The sequence below is a fragment of the Nicotiana sylvestris genome, chromosome 7 (assembly GCF_000393655.2).
Source record: "Nicotiana sylvestris chromosome 7, ASM39365v2, whole genome shotgun sequence".
NCBI lineage: Eukaryota > Viridiplantae > Streptophyta > Magnoliopsida > Solanales > Solanaceae > Nicotiana > Nicotiana sylvestris.
In genome coordinates, this window is record NC_091063.1 from 17,411,356 (window position 1) to 17,434,547 (window position 23,192).

General features: G+C 33.1%; 1 protein-coding gene across 1 annotated transcript; it reads left to right on the plus strand.

The window, feature by feature from the left end:
- Positions 1–3,066: 3,066 nt before the first annotated feature.
- LOC104212571 (protein OBERON 2-like) lies at positions 3,067–8,131 on the plus strand. The gene is made up of 3 exons (XM_009761872.2): positions 3,067–3,195; positions 3,761–4,846; positions 7,321–8,131. Exons 2-3 carry the CDS (start codon positions 3,796–3,798, stop codon positions 7,881–7,883), a joined length of 1,614 nt encoding a protein of 537 aa, XP_009760174.1. The 5' UTR covers positions 3,067–3,195; positions 3,761–3,795; the 3' UTR covers positions 7,884–8,131.
- The last annotated feature ends 15,061 nt before the right edge of the window (positions 8,132–23,192 follow it).

Sequence of the window (23,192 nt, forward strand, 5' to 3'; positions counted from 1 at the left end):
TCATGACCTTTACAATAATCTCAAACTAGTTTAGGAAAATAGCTTATGAACATTCGTAGTTTGCTTTAATTGAGTACAAACCCTGTAAAATAAGTCGAGGTGTGCCATGTTGTTGAATAAAATCCCAAAACCCGTGACCCTCATTTAATTATTTCTTTTAAAATACTTAAGAACTCGAGGCGTGCCATTTAGTAAATTTCCATGGACCTCGCAAAATTAAAACACGTAGTTGCTTAAGGGGCGTATTTTAATAATATTATCTTCCTAAATTCGGGTGTGCATTTCATGTGACCCAAATCCAAATCTTAACAACGTTGAATAAAATGTGTTTCGGATTGCGGGTGCATTTCATGTAGCGCGATCCAAAGACATGTTTTAAACGACGTTAAATCTTCCTTAAAATAATTAAAAGCGGTTTAAATAAGTTTAAATGTACCATAGGCTAAAACATGTATTAAAATCAGTTAATATGCCAATTATAATAGTTTAAGCGACCGTGCTAGAACTACGGAATCCCGGGGTGCCTAACACCTTCCCTCGGGTTAACAGAATTCCTTATTCAGAATTTCTGGTTCGCAGACTTTAAAAGGGAAGTCGAATTTCCTCGATTTGGGATTTTAAAATAAACCGGTGACTTGGGACACCAGAAAACAAACTATCCCAAGTGGCGACTCTGAATAACATAAATAATCCCATTTTGAATAATATCACTTAAATTGGAAAAACTCCCGTGTATTACCTTTGGGTATGTAAAAAAGAGGTGTGACACTATCCTTTCAAAATCTTTTCCAAATTCTTTTCAAAGAATGTGGCAAGTATTTTTGTAAACAAACTTCTATTATGCTGTTTTTGTCCTTAAATTTTTCTTCTTCAAATGATTGATTACTTTTGCATTTGAAGTTATTTGTACTGACCTTGATACCCCATATTTCTATTGGTGTTTGGTCTAAAATTTTGTTTTTACGCTTGTTATTGAAACAAACACTAACCTCAGTCCAACGGGAACTTGACACATAATAGTACAGTAATATTAATTAAGGGATTTTTATATTCCTATGTCATATAGTAAATTATATTACCCTCCACGCTTAACTTTTAATATATATTACCTTTTATATACCTAATTACCATTTATGTACATTTTTGAGGTTTTAATGGTATTAATTAGTCTCTTAAGTTAAGTCTACCATATATTCCTTAAAATTTATGTACATTTTAAATTTACTTAAGAAGAAGAAGAAGACATGACATACATTATATTGTAGAAATTGTAGTAAAATTGTAGAAAAATTGTATTCTGTTATTTATTTATTTTCTTTTATTCATTTAACTATTGTATGAAAGTTGAACAACAGTGTATAAAAATTATATTTAAGTTGTATGATATTGTAATTGTATATAACTGAGTAGAAATAATGTACGAAAATTGTAGATAAATTGTATAATATATAATTAGTTGTATGAAATTTATTTTTACTATGTATAAATTAGATACAAAATATACAAAAGACATATTGTCTAAAGTGTGTATTTAAGTTGTATGTTATTGTAGTTATATTTAAATGAGTAAAAATAATGTGTGAAAGTTGTAGATAAATTGTATAATATATAATTAGTTGTATGAAATTTATTTTCACTATGTATAAATTAGATACAAAATATACAAAAGACATGTTGTATAAAATTTGTATAAAATTATATTTAAGTGGTATTATATTGTAGTTGTATATAACTGAGTAGAAATAATGTATGAAAATTGTTGATAAGCTGTAGATAAGTTGTATAATATATATTTAGTTGTGTGAAATTTGTTTTTACTATGTATAAATTAGATACAAAATATACAAAAGACACATTATATAAATTTTGTATTTGACAATTTGACCGAGAAAGCTAAATTAGGATTTTGGATATGGTTAATTTGGATACAAAGGAAGTAAAAAGTTTCGACATAATGTGATATTGAACTTTTGGCAAAGTAAAAAAGGTAATAAGGAAGATTGAAGGGGAGAGCAAAGAGTAAAAATAGAAAATAGAAATAAAAAGCAGCATCAAAGAGAAAGCTAAATTAGGAGTTTGACATGGTTAATCTGTTTGACATAATGTGATATTGAACTTTTGAAAATGTCAAAAAGGAAATAAGGAAGATGAAGGCAGAGTCTATATGCTCAGGCACTTCTGCAGATGAGCCATCTGTTGGAGGTATGGTTCTTGCTCCATAAGTTGCTTTTTATGATTCTATTATTTATAAATGATAAAGCTGAGATTCTGGGAACATGAATATAGTGGTAATTGATGTCAGGGGAATCTAGAAGCAGTTTATGATTGTTGGTGGGAAGAGCAAAAGGTAAAACGTAAAAAATTGAAACAAAAAGTTTACACCCAAAAAAATCGGGTAAGATCCACAGAATTGTGATATATGAGTGGAAACATAAGGAAAGAGAAGAGGAGAAAAAAAAAGAAAATGGTGCAACTAAATCTCTTAATTGAAGGCACTAATAATGGATTGAGAGCCTTTTAAGGTGGAATGTATATATTTTGTAAACAAAACTTGTATAGATAGGGTAATTTACTAAACATGAACATTTAGTATAATAAAATTTCCAATAATGTATAGGAATGAAAAAATCCCAGTAGACAACAGAAAAAAGGTCGAATTTGTCCTATGCTAATCGAAATTGAGCAATTTTATACTCCATTATACTTTGAATTTAATATTATTCCATCACTAGCGAGAGTATTATTTTTGCCCTTGACTCTTATTGGAGCACCAAATTGAAGATAACAAACAATAATGTTTACCACAGTTAAAGGATATGGAGTTAATTTGGACTTTTTCACTTAGGAGTCCATTTATTTTACATAACTCGTTAACCCTAGGGGTCTGAATGATATAAAATAGAACGGTGGATAAAATGGAGCAATTTAGAGAAGTACAGGACAAATTTATAGTACCTTTTTCTCTAGACAATTAAAAACTATAAGGAAATGGAGAAAAAGACCGGTCTAGTCGTAAATCAGACCGGAAAAAACGGTGCGAGACGGTCAGACCGTCCTTTTCCGGTTCTTGGTAATCGTCTGCAGTTGACTTTTCTTATTCTTTTTTGCCAACGAAATGCAGAAAGATAAAGCAGAATCTTTTTATTTCAAAAATCTGTCCTCAAATTCATCCTCCACAAAAATGTGCCTGAATTAGTAAGTGTAAAACTCTTTCCATTTTTCATTTTCCTAAAACCATAAATATTTTGCTTGCCAAATTTCTTGGTTGACCCAACTTATGTTACTTAATTTCTTTAGTGTATTCAAATTGGTTTAAGCTGATTTTCAGTTGTTATTTGTATTTGTTGTTTCTTTTGCAAGTATTCTGAGAATTTGCGGATGCCCCATGTAGTTAATACGAATATTTTTCTGGTTTAATTATTTGGATTTAATTTCATGGATTTGTTGTGTGTTAATGCTTAAAGTTTGGTGAAAATTATTTATTGATTTCTCACGTTTTTGTTTGGAGAATCTAATCTTCATAAAGTTAAAATCTTTAATATATAGTGTAAATAGGCAGCTCTTAGTTTTAGTTTGGATCCATTTGAAAATGTTTTAAATTACATTTCCATAGGTAAAAGGTATCAAGCTGCTTGCTTACAAAGACATAAAAATGATTTTTAGAGGCTTAACTCGAGATGTTAGTAAATTAGCTTCATCTATTTTTCACTATTTTCATTGACATTATTTTGATGTTTTTTTGACATTTTTTTCCTTCCAGGTGCTGATATATAAGTTATCAACCTATCATCAAATATGCTGCCTCCACGTCCCAACGGGTTACAATCGTCCTTGTTTCTTGCATCTTCTGATAATCATGAGCCAAGAATGAACTCCGATCAGATTCGTGAATCGCCTGCTGAGAGTGCTAGTTCCTGGCCCGCTATTGATGCTGCTGCCCAAATGAAGCATGAGAATCAGAAAGTTGAGGATGATTATTACGAGCAGTCTGTCACTCGTGGCCGTTCTAGTGCAAATAGGATCTCTCTTCTTGATATAGCAAGAGAGCGAGTGGATATAATATCTGAGCAAATGTATTTACTCCCTAATGAGTATTTAGATGAGCTAAAGGGTAGGCTTCGAGCGATGCTTGAGGGGAACGGGAGTTCTCAACAAAGAGACGAATTTATGGTTTTACAGAGGCTTGTTCAGAGGAGGTCTGATTTGACTGCAGAAACATTGATTAAAGCTCATCGGGTTCAGCTGGAAATTATTGTTGCTATAAAAAGTGGAATTCAATTTTTCCTGCATCAAAGTATGAATCTTTCTCAGACTGCCCTGGTTGAGGTTTTCGTATACAAGAGATGTCGGAATATAGCATGCCAAAGTCAGTTGCCTGCAGAAGATTGCCTTTGTGAGATATGCACCAATAGAAAGGGATTTTGCAGTCTTTGCATGTGTGTTATCTGTAACAAGTTTGATTTTGACGTGAATACATGCCGGTGGATTGGTTGTGATTCCTGCGCTCATTGGACTCACACGGATTGTGCAATTCGAGATAAACAAGTTGGAACAGGTGCTTCTTCTGCGAATGGGCTGGGGTCTGCTGAACTGCAGTCCAGGTGTAGAGCATGCAACCGCACTTCTGAGCTTTTAGGCTGGGTAAAAGATGTATTCCAACATTGTGCACCGACATGGGACAAGGAATCTTTGCTAAGAGAACTAACTGTTGTAAGTAAGATCTTTCGACTGAGTGAAAACACAAGAGGGAGGCAGCTGTTTTGGAAGTCTGAGGAGCTCATAGAAAAACTAAAGGGTGGAGTAGCAGAGGCCATAGCTAGCAGAAGTATATTATCTTTTCTCCAAGGTAAATCTCGTATCTTGTTCTCTATTGCTACTGCACTTTCTGGAACAATGCATAAAAACTGCTATATGGTTTATATCTAAATGTTGAGGCATAGTTGTTTGATTGATTGATATGCCTTGGATCTCAAGCTGTATCAAATACTTTCCATCTTTAGTTTAGGTAACTTGGGATGAAACATGTAACAATAACTCATCACTCGTGACAAGAGTTTTAGCCGACCTTTCTGCTCTTGAATCTTGGAATCAGATATGCTCTTGCTCTGTTAAGCGTGTCGACAGAGAGATTGAAGACATGCTTGATCCATAAAGGATTCTTTTCATGCTCTTCCTTTGTTGCTCGTATCATCTTTTTTATCCAGCTCTTCTTAGTTATTTTTTGCTTTAGATAGAAAATTAGTTTTTACAGAAGGGAGAGGTAGCAGTACAATCATCGAGGGTCAGGTTCTTCTCCCTTCTGTAAACATTAAGTTTTAAGGTTAGAAGTTAGAATCAAGATTGCAAAAAAAAATTACATGGAAAAGAATTCAGATTATCCAAGTTCCAGAACCTTCTATTATTTAACTGGTGAAAAAATGAAATTGGAAAGAACATCAAGCAAATTGAGCAACTATCTTGTCACTCTTATCATTGAAATGACAAAAGAAAGTGGCACTTTCATGTAGCCTGAGATGGTGGTAAATGTCTGAGATCAGGATGTCATGAAGTGGAAGGTCTCCTACAACTGTGAAATAGATAAGAAATAGGAGGTATCACTTTCAAGATTTCATTGTTTGAGATGAATATATTTTCTATTCAATGGCAGCAAAGGTGAGAATAGCCTATGTGCTAAAGGAAAGTACTGACTCCTGCCACATCCTCAAAATCTAAGCGGAATAGAAGTCAAATGTCTAGCAGGATTACCAGTTTCCTGCACTTGTATATAAAAGTGAAATATCTCGAATGAATTCACCAAGTCTACTTTCTCTCCAAAGCTATATTCTTTCACAGTTTATAACATTCTGATCCTTAGATTTATGCTTAACTCCTCTTCAAGTGTTCACCTTCTTTTGTCAGTTTCACTCTCCTCTTGTATCTGCTTTTGTGTTCTTCCACTTCTGTACTGTAAATTTAAATCTCTGTACTTGACTATGTATTTTGGTACACTATATTCTCTGCTGATCAACCATCAACCACCCCAAGCTTCCCTTGGCTGAGCTCTAATTTTGGTACAAGATATGAGGGCGACAAATATTTCATACTTCCCAATAGTTAAGGAGCTCCATTTGTTTTTTGGCGATAGATCTGTTGGTATATAACCTAGGTGCTAACTGCTATGTTGCTGTAGATCAAAAATTGATCCTTTAAAAGTTCCTGCAGGAACTATATATTTTTATAATCCCCAAAAAGAAGCTACTGCCTCCTTGCCATCCATGTTGCATGCTTATCACTTTTTTGTTTCTTGGTGTTCTGAACACCTATTTCCCTCTCAATCCTCACTATGTCCAATTTCTCCTATTTTTTTGTTCTTTTTTCAAAATTTAGCGTGAGAGATTTTCCTGCAAAAAGGCCGAAAAGAGTGATTTACTTCTGCTGAGGAACTAGAAATTAAATCTGCACTAGTAGAAATGCCTGTATCACCATCATCAACAACAACAACAACAACCCAGTATAATCCCACTTAGTGGGGTCTGGGGAGGGTAGTGTGTACGCAGACCTTACCCCTACCCTAGGGTAGAGACTGTTTCCAAATAGACCCCCGGCATCCTTCCCTCCAAGAACTTCCCACCTTGCTCTTGGGGAGACTCGAACTCACAACCTCTCGGTTGCAAGTGGGGGTTGCTTACCATCAGAGCAACCCCTACAGCTTCCTTAAAGAGTTTGAAGGTTCCATGTTCTATCTCACTAGAGTTACTTTCTCCTGAGTCCTGCCTCCCTTTACTGTCTGTTTCTTTTTTTATTTCTGCCTCAGTAGTGAAGTCTCTTTGAGTGATTGGTCCTCCTTCTGACTCTATTTATGTGATCTCTGACTCTATCCGCACCTTCCCTTTCATGATCCACTTGCATCCCATTTTCTAAGGCTGATGGGCACAGATCGGTCCTTATTTTGAAGGAAGAAAAGATAGAATAATTTGGGAATTCCATCATTTCCCGTCATATATTTTCCTGCCAAATTTTGGTGCAAACAGGGGAAAGATGACCAGATTCTGGTACATGCATGGAAATGCCGCACACGGACACGGATAGAAGGTTTATGTGAGATGCCTCCTTTCCTTTTCTCCTTCTATCTGATAGGACAAAATTCATTCTTCTCGGGATGAACATCCGCCCTTCATCCTTTTCCCTTTCTCAATCACTCATCATGCTATCACCAAAATCCTAAGAAGTTGAAAAGAGAGTAGGCCTAAAATGCATGGCATAATTTCTTCTTGTATCTTCGTTACTTTCTTGGAAGAACTATTCTGAATATCATCAATTTATGTACTCATTTTGGTGAAGAGCTTGAGATGGACTCACAAAAGAGCAGTGAGGCTGGAATTAACGGAAGGATGATGCCACCACAGGAGGCATGCAGCCGAATCGCTGAAGTGGTACAAGAAGCAGTGCAAAAAATGGAAATAGTGGCCGACGAAAAAATGAGGATGCTAAAGAGAGCTCGCCAAGCTCTCGAGGCTTGTGATCATGAACTGGAGGAAAAAGGTAAGGAAGTTGCAGAACTGAAGCTGGAGAGGCAGCGAAAAAGGCAACAGATAGACGAATTGGAGAGCGTTGTTAGGCTTAAAGAAGCAGAAGCAGATATGTTCCAGCTTAAGGCTGACGAAGCAAGACGAGAAGCTGACAGGTTACAGAGGATTGCTCTTGCAAAATCAGGGAAATCAGAAGAAGACTATGCTAGCAGTTACCTTAAACAACGTCTTAGTGAGGCTGAAGCTGAGAGGCAATTCCTTTTCGAGAAGATTAAACTTCAAGATCAAGGTTCTCGTTCATCGCAAAGCAATGACATGGTTGACCCTCCGCAAGCACTTTACACGAAAATTCAAGAGATCCTGAAGAGCGTGTAGCTCTGCCTCCGGCCAGTATAGCCATCCGACCAGCCTATGAACATCTTTGTAAGTGACCTGATCATTATCCATGTTTTGTGTGCTTTTGTTGCAGTAACTTAATATGGTGTTGCAGAGCAAACTGTAAATTAGATTCTTGTGTCATTTTAACTAACTTCTTTAAATAAGACGTTGGCACGACGAATGCCCTAGCTAAAGCCTTGTATAATTGATTGATTTGCTTTTATTGATGGAATTAATTTGTGAAATCGACTAAAAATAATGCTATATAATTGATCAACTGGCTGTTGCTAGAAACAATACAATATCAACTCAAGATAGAATGAAACATAGAAAGCCAGCTTACTAGTATGATCAATATGGAAAAATTCTAATCAAATAAAAATGTACAGTTTGTTCTGCATTATGTTTCAGCAAAGTTGCCACTACAAAATAACCCTGCATGTAACTCTTATCAATCTCTCCACTTTTCTCTTCTCTCTCTCTAGGGGTATTTATTTCTCTTCCAATGTGACAGGTAACTGGTCAAAAATTCAAAATTCGAATTTCAGTCAGGGGCGGAACTAGCCTTTAGTCTATGGGTTCAGCCGAACCCAGAAATTTTGGTCCAAATTCTGTATTAAAAAATAAAATGAAAGGTAGCCCGGTGCACTAAGTTCTCGCTATGCGCGGGGTGCGGGAAAGGTCTAAATTCTATATTTGTATTAAGCAATTCATTGGATATGTACAAATTATTAATTTAGAACCCGTTAACTTAAAAGAATTCGAATTCTAAACCCATAAGCTTCAAATTCTGGTTCTGCCTCTGATTGCAGTATCACGAGTTTGACCTCTCAGCTTTTATTGACCTATTGTGACATTCCCTACTCTCCTACTATTAACTACTAGTAGTAAAAGACAGTAAATCAAACATGGATTTTGACATGAAATATAGTGACAAAACTCAACTACATTATTGAGAATTACTAATAGGGTTATGGGCTACCACAAACTACAGATGTAAAGACATTTATCAGATTGGATAAGACAAAATACACTATTCTTGTTACATAGATGCTGAACTAAATTTGGACTCAACATGTTGACATCCTTAACATAGTATTGGACCATTAGTTATCTTTCTTTTGTTTCTCACTGGGTGTCTGGTATCTGCTTTGATGCCTTTATTATCCGAGTTCGAGTTCGCATCGTGTAAAGTCCATTAAAGGGAAAGCACACCTTACCATGGTTTTTTTTCAATTCAGGTCTCGAGTCTGAAACCTCTGATTAAGGATGGAAGGATTATATCCAACCAATGACCGTTAGTTATTTGTTAAAAAACTACCTTGCAAAAAAGATTTCCAGAAGTAGTTAAAAAGAAAACTGAAATGGATAGAATAAACTTTTGTAGCCTAAAATGTTAAACTTGACCAGAATTCAGATTCCTTATGATTTGATGTGGAGGCATTAACAACCACCTCCAAACAAACCGACCCTGAACAATTTCCTCATGGCCATGTGATATATGGATTGACAGTTCAACTTCATTTTTAAGATTTTTTTTTGTGTGTTTTCTTTTATAAATTAATCGTTTCTACGAGAAATGATATTTTATATAAAGTCTGCTGATTTAATTCTTAACATGGGATCTCATGCTTCTTTTTACTCTTTCAGTCAAAAAAAAAAAAAAAAATCTTGCGTTTTTGCTTTTCTGTTTTCTAGTCTACAGAGATACAATTTAGTCTGGAAATATTTTATAAAAAAAAAAAACTAAAAAAAAATATATACCCTAATAAACATTTACAAGTGCACGAATGAAGTAGATTGATTTGAGATGCAAGCAGCTAAGATTGTTTTGAGAAAACATGAAACTAAAAAAAATTAAATTGTCATTAAATTTGTAGTTTCTGCGATGTTAACAGAATCTTTGATAGGTAAAGGAAGCAGACAAAAAAGTTAAACATCTTTTTTTCTTTTGCACGAGAAGTAAGGGCACGGCAGTTGCACGAAGTTGCTACTTAACAAGTCTGTTTTTTTGCTCGTTAGCGCTTGACCAATAAGATAGAAAGAGTTTTTCTTGCTTGTTTAGAAAAGTTTTGCTTTTTTATAGGAACATGTGTTTTACAAATTTTTATTCTTCATTTAAAACTACCAAGTGTCGGCTTGGAATTTCTGCCTTGTTATGAAATTTAAAATTGTCATTAAATTTGTTTTAGCTAAGGTCAAGTCAAAGAGGATTAAAGACAAAGAGACAGCTAGTGAAAACGAAATGTAAAGAGAGAAGGGTGCAAGAGAAAAACTGTTAGGTGAACAAAAACAAACTTAATATGTTTCTATGCTTTATTATCTCTCCACTATTATAGTTTTGATTTGACATTTTGTCTCTTTCTCCTAACAACTGCTTAATATTTTTTCATCTCATTTTGCTTTTCCAACTTTAGTTACTACCACTTTTTTATGTTATTTTTTTATTTGCCTTTAATCCATTTGGTTCCTTCTAATAAATGCTATAAATGTGCATTTTAGCTTTTGGTAGGTTAACTTTTTCTATTAAGATTCTCAAATAGAAATTAGATAGAGTATTAGATACGAATTCAGATGAATCCAATAGCTTTTGCTTAACATTCTTACTTATATTATAAAACTCATTAAACATAGGCAAATATTTAATTATAAACTCAATAATTAAGATTAACTATGGCTCTATGAGCTCATGGTAAATTCAAAACTAATAAACTTCAAATTCTAACGGCATATATTTTTTGCTTCATGGTCTCCCAAAAAAGGGCCAAATAATATTTTATCTAATTATATTGGGACAAAAGTTATGGTGCAGACGACAATACTTAGCAAAAATAAGAAGACAAAAAATGTGGGCATTTTTTTGTTGACCAAATGAAACATAGCGCGTATGAGAAAATAAATCTTGTTTATGATCTGATTTATTAATTTATAGTCATCACATGAAGCATTAAGAGGCAAACAATCTACCATGCAAAATGGTTTTTGTCTCCTTAATTCCAGATGTCACCATAATTCTTTTCATTTAAATGATTATATTCAAAAGTATCCGTGAAACTTCTGGATTCTCAACTATTTTTTAAAGTCTCGTAATTAATTATTTGCATTTTATTCTAATCAAAATGGTATGATTTTGAATGCAAAAGTGAATCCAAGATCTAAAGTCAATGCGTTCAGAATGAGTGTGAACTTGTTAAATATTTACATTTAAGATATTTTTTAAAATATGCATATATAGATCGAACTGAATCCAATGAATTCAATTGAACTTACAAGATCATCCTAAATCCGCCTCCATTTGAATGATCTTAGGGCCTGACTCACCCTCCGTGGACGAACCTTGTGGAGGAACTCTTAGATTTTCGGGGCATTGGATTCTCACCAATGTTTGTGTTACTCAAGCTGACATTCTCGCTTCCGCTTCGTCCACCGCAACTCGCGCGAAGGCTTCGCTCTAAGGCCTAACACTTCCATACCGATGTATTTTTACATTCCACAGATCGCTTAGCACCGTTCATCTTCGGCGCAAGAACGCTCGATCAGTGAGCTATTACGCACTCTTTCAAGGGTGACTTGCTTTTAGGCAAACCTCCTGGCTGTCTCTGCACTCCTACCTCCTTTGTCACTACCTCCTTTGTCACTGAGCGATCATTTAGGGGGCCCAACTAGTGATCCGGGATGTTTCTCTTTCGACAATGAAACTTATCCCCCATCGTCTCCTGACTAGCCGACCTTGACCCCTGTTATTTCGCGGCCACCATGACGTATTCTCTAGCAATATTGGTATAAGTCTTTCAAACAATATAAGTTTGAAGGGTGAATTCAGTTGAACATGCTCTACATCCGCATCATCAAACTACCTTGTGTGTGGTAATAACATTGAATTAGTACAAGAGAAAATATTAGAATGTCAAAGTATGTACTCTTAATTTTGTGTACTATCTTTCCTATTATTGAATATCAAAATAAGGCTACAAAATTTCATTCAAAATCACATGCCAAAAAGAATAATATTCTCAATCCAAACATAGAAAACTTTGAAGGCCTTTGGAGCTTACTTGTCTCTCTAATCAAATGATTAATTTCCATTTAACAGGTTGTCACCTTTAACACAAGCACTAATCTGTATTAGTTGTTTGGTTAATTATCTACCTAAAGAAGGGCCCAATTAATGACCTAATCCGCATGACTTGTGTCATTAGTCATTAACCCTTATATGATTACCCAACATGATTGATGTTTTAACCATAAAAAGTCATTTGGTCCTTGAAAAACAACGTATGGGAACTCTAATTTGTTCTTTTTATTTACTACTCCCTCAGGTCCACAATAAGTGACCAATTTGCTTTGGCACGTCTATTAATAAAATACTAAATTCTATACAAAAATACCTAGTATGACTAAACTACCCTTAATTAAATATTTAATGTGAGGAGTAAGAAAACTTTTTAGTGATATGTACATAAGGATAATTTTGTAAAAACAAATTAAATTTTTTTATTATATAAATGGACACTTGTTGTGGACCAAAATAAAAAAGTAAATTGGTCACTTATTGTGGACCGGATAGAGTAATTAATTAGGGAATTTTTACATTCCTATGTTATATAGTAAACTATATTACCCTCCATGCTTAACTTTTAATATAATTACCTTCAATATACCTAATTACCATTTATGTACCATTTTAGGATTTTAATGGTATTAATAGTCTCCGAATTTTACTCAACCATATATTCCCACTCCCCCAAGTTTCTCTCTCCAAATCTCACCACCTCACTCATGTATCAAACCACACCCCACGATTTCCTCTTCAATCACCCACGATTTCCTCTTCTAAAACCAGCGAAAATCTGTAACCCCTTCCACCATTGACAACCATTAAAAAGCTTTGAAGCTTTGAATTCGAATTTGGGTTTTCAAAAGACATTTGTTTGTTTGGATTAGATGTTGTTGCAAAGAATTGAGAATTCTCTCTACGTCTCTCTCTATCTCTCAATCCCAAATTTCAGTAATATAAAGCAAAGGAAAAGAGAGCAACAATTCCACCATTGACAGCCATTAAAAAGCTTTGAAGCTTTGAATTCGGATTTGGGTTTTGAAAATCATTATTTGTTTGGATTGGGTGTTGTTGAAAATAATTGGGAATATAGTTTGGAGTTTATATCTCAATTTTTGAGGGGTTTTGGTGAAGATTAGATTTGGTTTTGGCTGAATTTCAGATTGAAGAAGAAGAAGAAGAAGAAGAAGAAGAAGAAGAAGAAGAAGAAGAAGAAGAAGAAGAAGAAGAAGAAGAAGAAGAAGAAGAAGAAGAAGAAGAAGAAGAAGAAGAATTGAGATTCTTATTCTTCGAGTTTCAATATGAAATTCAGCCAAAACTAAGTCTAATCTTCACTAAAACCCCTCAAAATTGAGATATAAACTCCAAACTATATTCTCCATTATTTTCAACAACACCCAATCCAAACAAATAATAATTTTTGAAAACTCAAATTCGAATTCAAAGCTTCAAAGCTTTTTAATGGCTGTCAATGGTGGAAGTGCTCCTCTCTTTTCCTTTGCTTTGTATATGATTTCTATAACTTTTTCAGATGTATCGATCATTAATTGTTGTGCTATTGTAGAAATCAATAGACTATAACTCGCATCCTCGTCGACTACAATGCCATCGACCTACAACAACAACAACAACAACCCAGTATAATCCCACAAGTGGGGTCTGGGGAGAGTAATATGTACGCAGACCTTACCCCTACCCCGAAGGGTAGAGATGCTGTTTCCAGGAGACCCTCGGCTCAAAAGCAACAGAAGCCGATATATTAGTACCATAAAAATGCATAATAAAAATGCATAATAAAATACCAGCAATACAATAGATATGAAATACAGAATACGAAATACTAAAACGATGGCTGGTATAGTAAAACTAGCAGGTAAAGCCCTGCATCAATAGACGACCAATGACATTCTTAGTCCAACTCCTAACTGGCTAGTCTCACTCTATTGTGCTGTAGAAATATTCACAACTCTCCCCTAACCTACAACCTTAATACTCGACCTCCATACTTCCCTGTCAAGGGCCATGTCCTCAGTAATCCTAAGTCGCGCCATGTCCTGTCTGATCACCTCTCCCCAATACTTCTTAGGTCGTCCTCTACCTCTCCTCGTGCCCACTACAATGTCATCGACCTAAAATTCTCTAAATCTCCCATAGCTATCCTAATTCCCATTCAGTTGTAGTATAATTGAGATTTTGGACATAATTGCGTTTGTTGCAAAAGAATTGTAGAAGATTTAGTCGTTTTTGATTTGTGAAATCAGAAAAAATGTTGAAACACAGTGTATCGCAAAAACAGAGTCGCTAAACTTTGAATCGAAACAGCCGATAATATTAATGCGTGATTTGCATTGTAAAATATCTGAAAGAATATCTAATTCCCCAATATTAGTGTGCCTAAATAAGGAAGCCTACAGCTACAATGATTCCTTATTTAATGAATTATCTATATTTTGTAGAAATATTATTAGCATGGGGGGTAATATGCAAACAATGAACATATTTGGTAATATAGTTTCTTTTATGGTATAGGAACGAAAATTTCCCATTAATTAGTTCCTTGTTCTAGTTCCTATATAGGGTACACTTTTAGCCTGCGGCCGGAACTATTTACATCAGATAGCCGTAAAAGTGTACAAAATGCAAAAATATATATTTTTCGGCTATTATTTAAGAGCGGCTATATAGTATTATATTAGTAGGTAATTTCCTCCATCAAGTTCTTTCTCTTTTTAAAAATAAATAAATAAATAAATGGCGTTGGAAGAGAGAACAATATTGCAAGTAGCAAAAATTGATAATAGTAGTCTTTTTCTCCAAACTTGTTTATACATAACGTTAGGGAAAAAATCATTAAGTCTAACTTAAACGATTGTTGTGTTAACTTACCTCTTGAACCAATCTAACAAAAGATACGTGTCATGTTATTATTGATTTGGTATAAATATGGGGCGCAAATAAATCCACCATCTAACACTACTAATTTGAGTCAATTTCACTGAACCCTCGTTTCACCATGTTCAAGCCAAGGTTATAGAATAGAATAAGGTGATTCTCCCTCTTGAATGTACAAGTCAAAAATATTTTAAGCCAGCTTATAATAACTAATAATCATTATATTATTATTATTAGAGTACAAAAATTACGTGATGGGGTAGGTAGGAACTCAAATCATGTTTGTTTTTTGAGTCACTCAAACAAAGTTTTTAGTGCTTAAAGTGATATCGAAAAGGATATTGTCTCAACTATGTAATATCATGAACTAACTTGTAATATACTATTAAAGTATATTACAATGAATCATCGATAACATAAAATGTATTTACACCGACGTCTGTATATATAAATTACTTCCAAAACAGATACATGAAAATTTCAATGGACGTATAAGTTAACACAAACACATATGTATGGCAAAATTTCAATGTCCGCCAACGTGTCAACTTATGAGTTGAGTTTACATCAAATGCGTATATAAAACAAAAAATTAAACAAAAATAGTAAAGGAAAATACGTCATTTCCTAAGCTTATTTAATCTTTCCTTGTCATATTCGAAAGCAAGGCATTATCCACAACTTCCATTTCATGCTCTTTGGAAGAAAGTGACAAGAAACTTTTTCAAAGACTGAATCAATCATCCTACCTTATAGCCAACCCCACCAAAAAAAAAACAGCCAAGAAAAAACAAAAGGAAAAAAAAAAAAAGAAGAAAAAACACATACATCCCATCAAATGGTCTTTGTTTTCATTTTTAAGAATCGAATTTCAGACGAAAAATAGATACTTTAATCCTATTATTATAAATATGTGATTTAATTTAGTGTGACATATATATATTAGGCCCCGTTTGTTCATAAAAAAAATTCAAAAATGTATTTGTCCATAAACTTTGCAAGTTTTTTGAAATTTTTCGAAAAGTGGTTTTGACCACTTTTTTTAAAAAAAAATTACAAAACCTTTTTTTTTCACTCACAAAATTGCAATATTTTTTCAAGTGAAAGCATATTCAAATATAATTTCAAATTTTAAATATTATTTTTCAACTTAACCCCAAATATTACTTTTTTCAAAGATTATAGTAATTTTTATAACCAAATGCCAACTTATAGTAAATATCATAAAAGAGAGGTCAAATTTTGAAAAAGAAAATTATTTTTTCAAATATGTATAATATTTAATGATATTAAAATAAATATTTTATAATTTGTGATATAGTAATATTCGAAAAGTAATAGACAGTGACGGGAAGGTTCTTACCCGAGGAAAATAAAATGGTATTATGACACAGACTGAAAGAGAAATCTTAAAATAATAATAAATTGGGGCACACAGAGTTAGATATTTTGAAATAATTTCTAGAATTGTGCCATAGACAAATCCTCTTTAATTCCTTCGTATGCTCAAAGATCACTATTGTGTATACATTCGGCTCAAATGTCACTGTGTGCAAAGAAACTATATACTATATAATTATTATTTTTTATTTCTTAGGATATTAAGTCAAGAATAAAAATGTTCATATTGTAATATCCGAACTTCTGAAGTTAAGTAGGTCGTATCTATGAAAAACGAATTTTATGAATGAGTAACTTTCTCTTTCATTTTATACGACATAATTTCTTTTTTAGTTCATACCAAAAAATAATAATTCTTTTAATATGTTTAGTATAATTTTACGTTAAATTTTTTATTTTAATTCTTTTCTACATGGTTTAGAATCACACAAATATAATACAACAAAAACAACAATACTCAGTATATTCTGAACAGGTGGGTATGGGGAGAGTAGTGTGTACGCAGACCTTACCCCTACCTAATGAAGGTAGAGAGGCCGTTTCAATCACACAAATATAATACTTCTACCATATTTAAGACAATGCAATATTTGATTAGCCATAGTAATTTTTTTCAAAGTGAAATTTTGGAGAAAAGCAATTTTTTTTTCAAGTTGAAAATATTTAAAAATTAGAGTTGTGTTTGAACATGAATACAATTCGGAGCTATTTTTGAATTTTTGTGAGTGTTTCGAAATGATTTTTTTTAAAAAATAGCTTTTTGAGTTTTTTAAATTCCGAAAAATATCTGAAATTCAACTTCAAGTGAAATTTAAAATTTCATGGCCAAACATTAATTTAGAAAATAAAAAAAAATTCATTTTTTATGGCCAAACGGGCTCTTATTATCTGGTTGTTATTCATGCTTCTTTTTTGTGGCTTCCACACTATTTCAACACTATTGTGACTAGGGGAGTACATAAGCCGGGTTGGTTCGGATTTTACAATTACCCAATCAAATCAATTATGTCGGGTTATTAAATCTAAAGACCAAACCAAACCAATAAAACTCGGGTTTTTCAATCTCGTTTTTTCTCGGGTTTTCAGGTTTTTCGGATTTTTCGGTAAAATCTTCGTAGAACAAAACATATAACTTGTGCTCAGAATATTTCTTTAATCCTAGTAAGATACAATTATATAAAGTATTTTTTTAAAAAAATAATACAAATATGGGATGTGTCATGGCATTATCCTAAAATATTCAATAATAAAGACAATAAAATTATGTAATATAAATATTGCTTATTAAAAAGCCATAATAAAAATAAATATAATATAAAAGTACTAAATCATGCTAAAATAAGTAGACTAATAAGAGAGTATTAATTACATGACTAAACGCTAAAGAAAAAATAAAAATAGGTTATGCATTTTTATCTAAATTATTGCAAAACAAAAAATAGATATTCAATACATTCCCGTTCGTAGTATTGAATTGAATGTCTTTTGTTAGCATTAGTATTGATTTGATTTTGGTTTGGGCTTTTGTTAGCATTATATAATTTACTAATATTAATGGCTATAAAACTTATTGGAACATTCAAAAGTTCTAAGTCCAACCTTGAAATAAGACCTTAAAAGATAAAATTCTGAAAAAATTTAAGAAATATTTATAAATTACATCACAATAAGTATATTTATATATTAAATATAAAAAATTTATATATGTAATGTCGGGTTGGTTTGGTTTCGGTTTGACTTTCTTTAGTTAAAACCAAACCAAACCAGTTATGGTCGGATTTTTTTTTCCAACACCAAACCATAGTCGGGTTTTTTTTTCTCGGTTTGACTCAGATTATCGGGTTGGTGCAGTTTGTCGGTTTTCTTTGTACACCCCTAGTTGTGACTATGTTTATCGAAAAAAGTCTATATTCTCGCCAGGATTGGGATAAGATCTCCGTTTATATTATTCCGGAAGTAGATAGTAACTAAACCAAAGGATCCTCTAATTGGGTGAGATTAAAGTAGAAAAATAGAATAAAGTCAACCATCAAAGAAAACAGGAAATGGGTGTTTTATTAAATCGAAACCTACGACGACAAACTCACACAGCTACATCCTACAACTCTAAACACTGTATTATATTAGTCTGTTTCTCAGTTTTGCTGTTCCAGCAACTCCTTTTCCTTTCTTTTGCTGTCTTCTTCTTGCCTGTGTCTCCTTCACGCGCGTGAAACACTTTCTACTGTGTAAGAAAAAGACCCACTTCATGATGATGTTGACGTGTCGTTCTCTGAATGCTTCCACCACCTTTTTCTTTTTTTCATTTATTTGTAAACATCTCGCATTCATGCCAAAAGATATGATATCCTAGTGCAAACTAGCATTCACGCAGGATCTAAGAAAGAGTCACACCGTAAGGAATGTGAATAGAAATCTACTCTAATGAAAGATAGCCTTCACTTAGGATCGGAAGAAGGGTCAAATCGCAATGGGTATATAGATAGGGGTGGATTTATAGCCCAAATCATGGATCACCGGAATTCATGGTCGCTCCGTCAAATTAGGTATTCTATGTACGTATTTTTTAGAACTGATTTAATATTATCTGTTGACACTCATGCTCTAAAAAGATAAATGGTGCACTTGGTTGATTATTAGGTTTCCACCTCTACATATTGATAATCTATACTAACACAAGCATTAATAGCTACTTTACGGCGCCAATAAGTTACACAAAGATAATTTTACCATTTTGGCTCTATAATTTATATTATACATACTCCGTATTATTTGTATAAGTATAATATGAAAACAAAAAATAACTTGTCAGATATAGCTGTAATGGACCCCATGGTTTTTGGTTACACGGTTAACGAGGAGATCTAATAAATCGGAGGGAACGAAGACAAGTTTTACGAATTACGATTTGGATTTTGTGTGCGGGGGAGGAGGGGTGGTTTTGGTATTTCAGTTAGTAGTTATTTGGGGCTAGGGTAGTGTGTCTTTTTATCCTTAGAATGATTTTTTGGCAGGGGTTTGTAGGGAAGACAATAAAAGAATCGAAATTTCAACATTGAGTGGATGTTGTTTATTTCGAATTATTTTTATGTTCTAACTTGGGATTCCATTTTTTCTTGTTTTTTTTTTTAAATTTTAATATCTCTTTTATTAAGTCCAAAGGATGGGTGGAGTTATGTCAAAAAAATCTTCGGGTACAAATTTCAAATATTTGGTTAATAATAAATGAGTTTATGACTTTTCCAAGATGGATTGATCAATAAATAATGTAAATTGAAATTAGATAAGTAGAATGGATAATGTGTTAGGATCAACAGATTATTATAAACGTATGGTTTTATATACAATTAGTAATTAAATTGAATGTAAAATTACAATATCGCTTGATGCATGAGAGTCTCAGACATAATAGATGTAAAATTTATTATATACTCCTATTTAATTTGTTGGAAATATAATTGTATTTAGTGAAACTACTTGTTGACGTGTTAAGTTACTTAAGCTTTTTCTTCAATATTTAATGTATCTAAAAAGTTTATTTTTTCTAAATCATTTGACCCCGTCCTTTTAGAAAGAGGATAGCAATTCTTTTCCAGCGCTTTAATGTTGAGTTTAAAGAGTAACCTATAAAAAAAAAATACTGATCTAATTAATTAAAATTATATTATACGTTAAATTTCTTAGATTCAACTTGTTAGGTAAAAATATTCAAAATAAGAAATTCGCCATGTAACGATTAAAAAAGAAAAAGGAGAGAAAGAAGATTGCTCGTAGTAGTTTTTGTTGTGTGCAACTTCACTTCACTTATAGAATAATCCAGTAGTATATAATAATAATACTAACAATAATCATGTTGATTAGAATACAAGTTTTAGTACCATTTCTTATTACGGCAAGTGGACTTTATGATTGGTTGGGGTATATACACCAAAAAAATCCTTAACATGGTAGGGTCTGTAATTAATTAGTCCCTGAACACTATCTAAACCAATCAATAAATTCAAGAAAATGTCACTAAAAAATCTAATATTAAACACCATGTTCACCAAATCTACACGCTAAAATTATCATTCTCTAGTAATTACGAAAAAAGTGAAAAAATCAATAGAAAAAAATATTCTTCAAATGATACCATAAGCAAAAATTAAAGTCACTACAAATTATAAAACTATAAGCAATTAAAACCCTTTTTTAAAAAATAAAAATAAAATTAACGTATCAATCTTTCTTGGAAGAATAACTATAATGGTGGGTCCAAGTATAGGCATAGCAACATCTTTTAAATTTGAGGCTAAGGGAATAATAGCTTTACATGGCCCATTAATGAAAACATATAGATTGCTACATTGATTAGCAAAAGGATAAAACAAATGTATTACCACTACTTTACCACTTTATACTAAAGTAACAATGAAGTTTATATCTTCCAATGAAATGTTAAGAAATGAGCTCAATGAAGGTGAGCGGAACCAGCGACGGAGTCACGATTTTCATTAAAGGGGTAAAAAAAAAAACTTAAAGATGCGAAGAAGTCAAAGGGATTTTTTCTTTTATATTATATATACAGTGTAATTTTTCGGCAAAGAATGTCAAATGAACTCCCTTCCGATCCCCTAGCTCCGCTACGATTTCATTAAAGGGGTCAAAAATAAATAAAAACTTAAATATGCGGAGAAGTCAAAAGGTTTTTTTTTTCTTTTACCTTAGATATACAGTGTAATTTTTTGACAAAGGGAGTCGGATGAACTCCCTTTCGATCTTTTAGCTCCGCCACTTAATGGGACCGTACTTGAAGTCATAAGTGAACAACTACAACAATAACAAACTCAGTGTAATTCCATATATAGGGTGGGGAACTATAGAGAAAAAATGCTCTTGTTTCACCAATGTTGACATATAGATAATGGTTCCATGTTTTAAATGTTTAATCATGAAATTAAGGGTTAATTAAGGGAGTTGATTAGTTGGTTGGTCTATTTAGATTTGGCAAGTGGCAAAAATTAACACAGCTAACGTGTTTACGTAAGAAATATATAATAGTTCAGTAATTATTTTGGCTTTATTAAGTTTCCAATTACCATGTGAAATGGAGTGATATTCTAAACTTGGCTTGAGTATTTTCAATCATTTAAGGGTTGTTGCTTAATGACATCTACTTACCAATCCGTAGCTTCCGTTGATAATACTTCACTTATTGCGTTGTATTGCTACTTCAAATAAGATATTTATGTTGATTGTTACTTAAATTTTAGTGTATTGTATTGTTAAAAAGTGTTATTTTACATAATAGTTAATTTGATATGATCGTTTCGTTATTTTATTTTATTTTTTCATTTCATCTTGTCCTTCTTTATTATTAAATAATCATATTTTATCATTTGTCTTACCTTATGTATTCTATTTTTTTTTTTGTAATGTTGTAAGTTTATTCTTTATGTTGCTGGTGCGTGACATCACGAAACGGCAGCAAAATACAATCTATACAAATATTATATTTAATAAAATAACTTAATTTATAGAATATGATACATTATGAAACATGTTGTAAGTTTGGGGGGTAGGATCAATGAGACATGTGACAATGTCCAAACAAGTTATTAAGCTTTAAAGATACGCAAAAAATTTGAAGAGCTTTCCCAAATTTAATACTCCCTCCGGTCCACAATAAGTGACCAATTTACTTTTTTATTTTGGTCCAAATAAGTGTCCATTTATATAATCAAGACAAAATTCAATTTAATTTATCAAAATTACCCTTATGTACTTATCCCTAAAAAGTCATTTACTCCTCACATTTGAGAAGGGGAGTAAGTGGAGAAGTTTTATTTTGTGTCTCATACAACTTATACTAATTGTATGAGGCTCCTTTTTGTCTCACAAATTTGTGAACCCCAATCTTACACTTCTGGGTCCACAGAAATTTGTGAGACAAAAAAATTGCCTCATACAACTAGTGTCAGTTGTATGAGATACAAAATAAAAAATTTCGGAGTAAGTGGTACTATAACTATGATGCAACATTTAATGAAGGGTAGTTTAGTCACACTAACTATTTTCGTCTAGAATTTAGTATTTCCTTAATGGGTGTGCTCAAAGTAAATTGGTCACTTATTGTGGACCGGAGGGAGTAATTACAACAACAATAACAACAATGACATACTCAGTGTAGTCCCACAATTGGGGTCTAGGGATGATAGAACTTACGCATACCTTATAAGTGCTATTAAAAAAAGGCATAAAGGTTGTTTCCGATAGACCCTCAACTCAAAAAGTGGGGAAGGGAGGAGCAATAACAAGCAAGCAGATATGACAATCAAAACAAAAATACAAAACTAGCCAAATGTAATACAATTAGAAAACTGAAACACAGGACAACAACAAGTAGTAACAGAAGACTAGGGGCATGAAAAAAAAAAAAACAGAAGGCACCTAGTGGTGTATCAAAGCTAGTGCTACAGACAAGGACAACACTTAGGCACCTAACCTGTTACATTTATTCTCAACCTCCACACATTTCTATCTATGGTCATGAGTGAGCTAGAGCAATGCCATATCTTGCCTAATCACTCTCCGATACTTATTTTGCCTACCTCTACTTCTCCGTTGACCCTCTCATGCCAACCTCTCGCACCTCCTCACTGGAGCATCATTGTCTCTCTTTTTCACATGCCCGAACCATCTAAGTCTCGCCTCCCGCATCTTGTCCTCCACAGGTGCTACACCCACCTTGTCCTAAATAGCTCTATTTTTAATTTTATCTAACCTGGTATGCCCGTACATCCACCTCAACATCTTTATCTCCGCCACCTTCATCTTCTGGACATGAGATGTCTTGACCGGCCAACACTCCACCCCATACAGTATAGTCGGTTGAACCACTGCTCTATAGAACTTACCTTTAAGTTTTGGTGGTAGTTTCTTATCACACAAAACACCGAAAGCGAGCCTCCATTTCA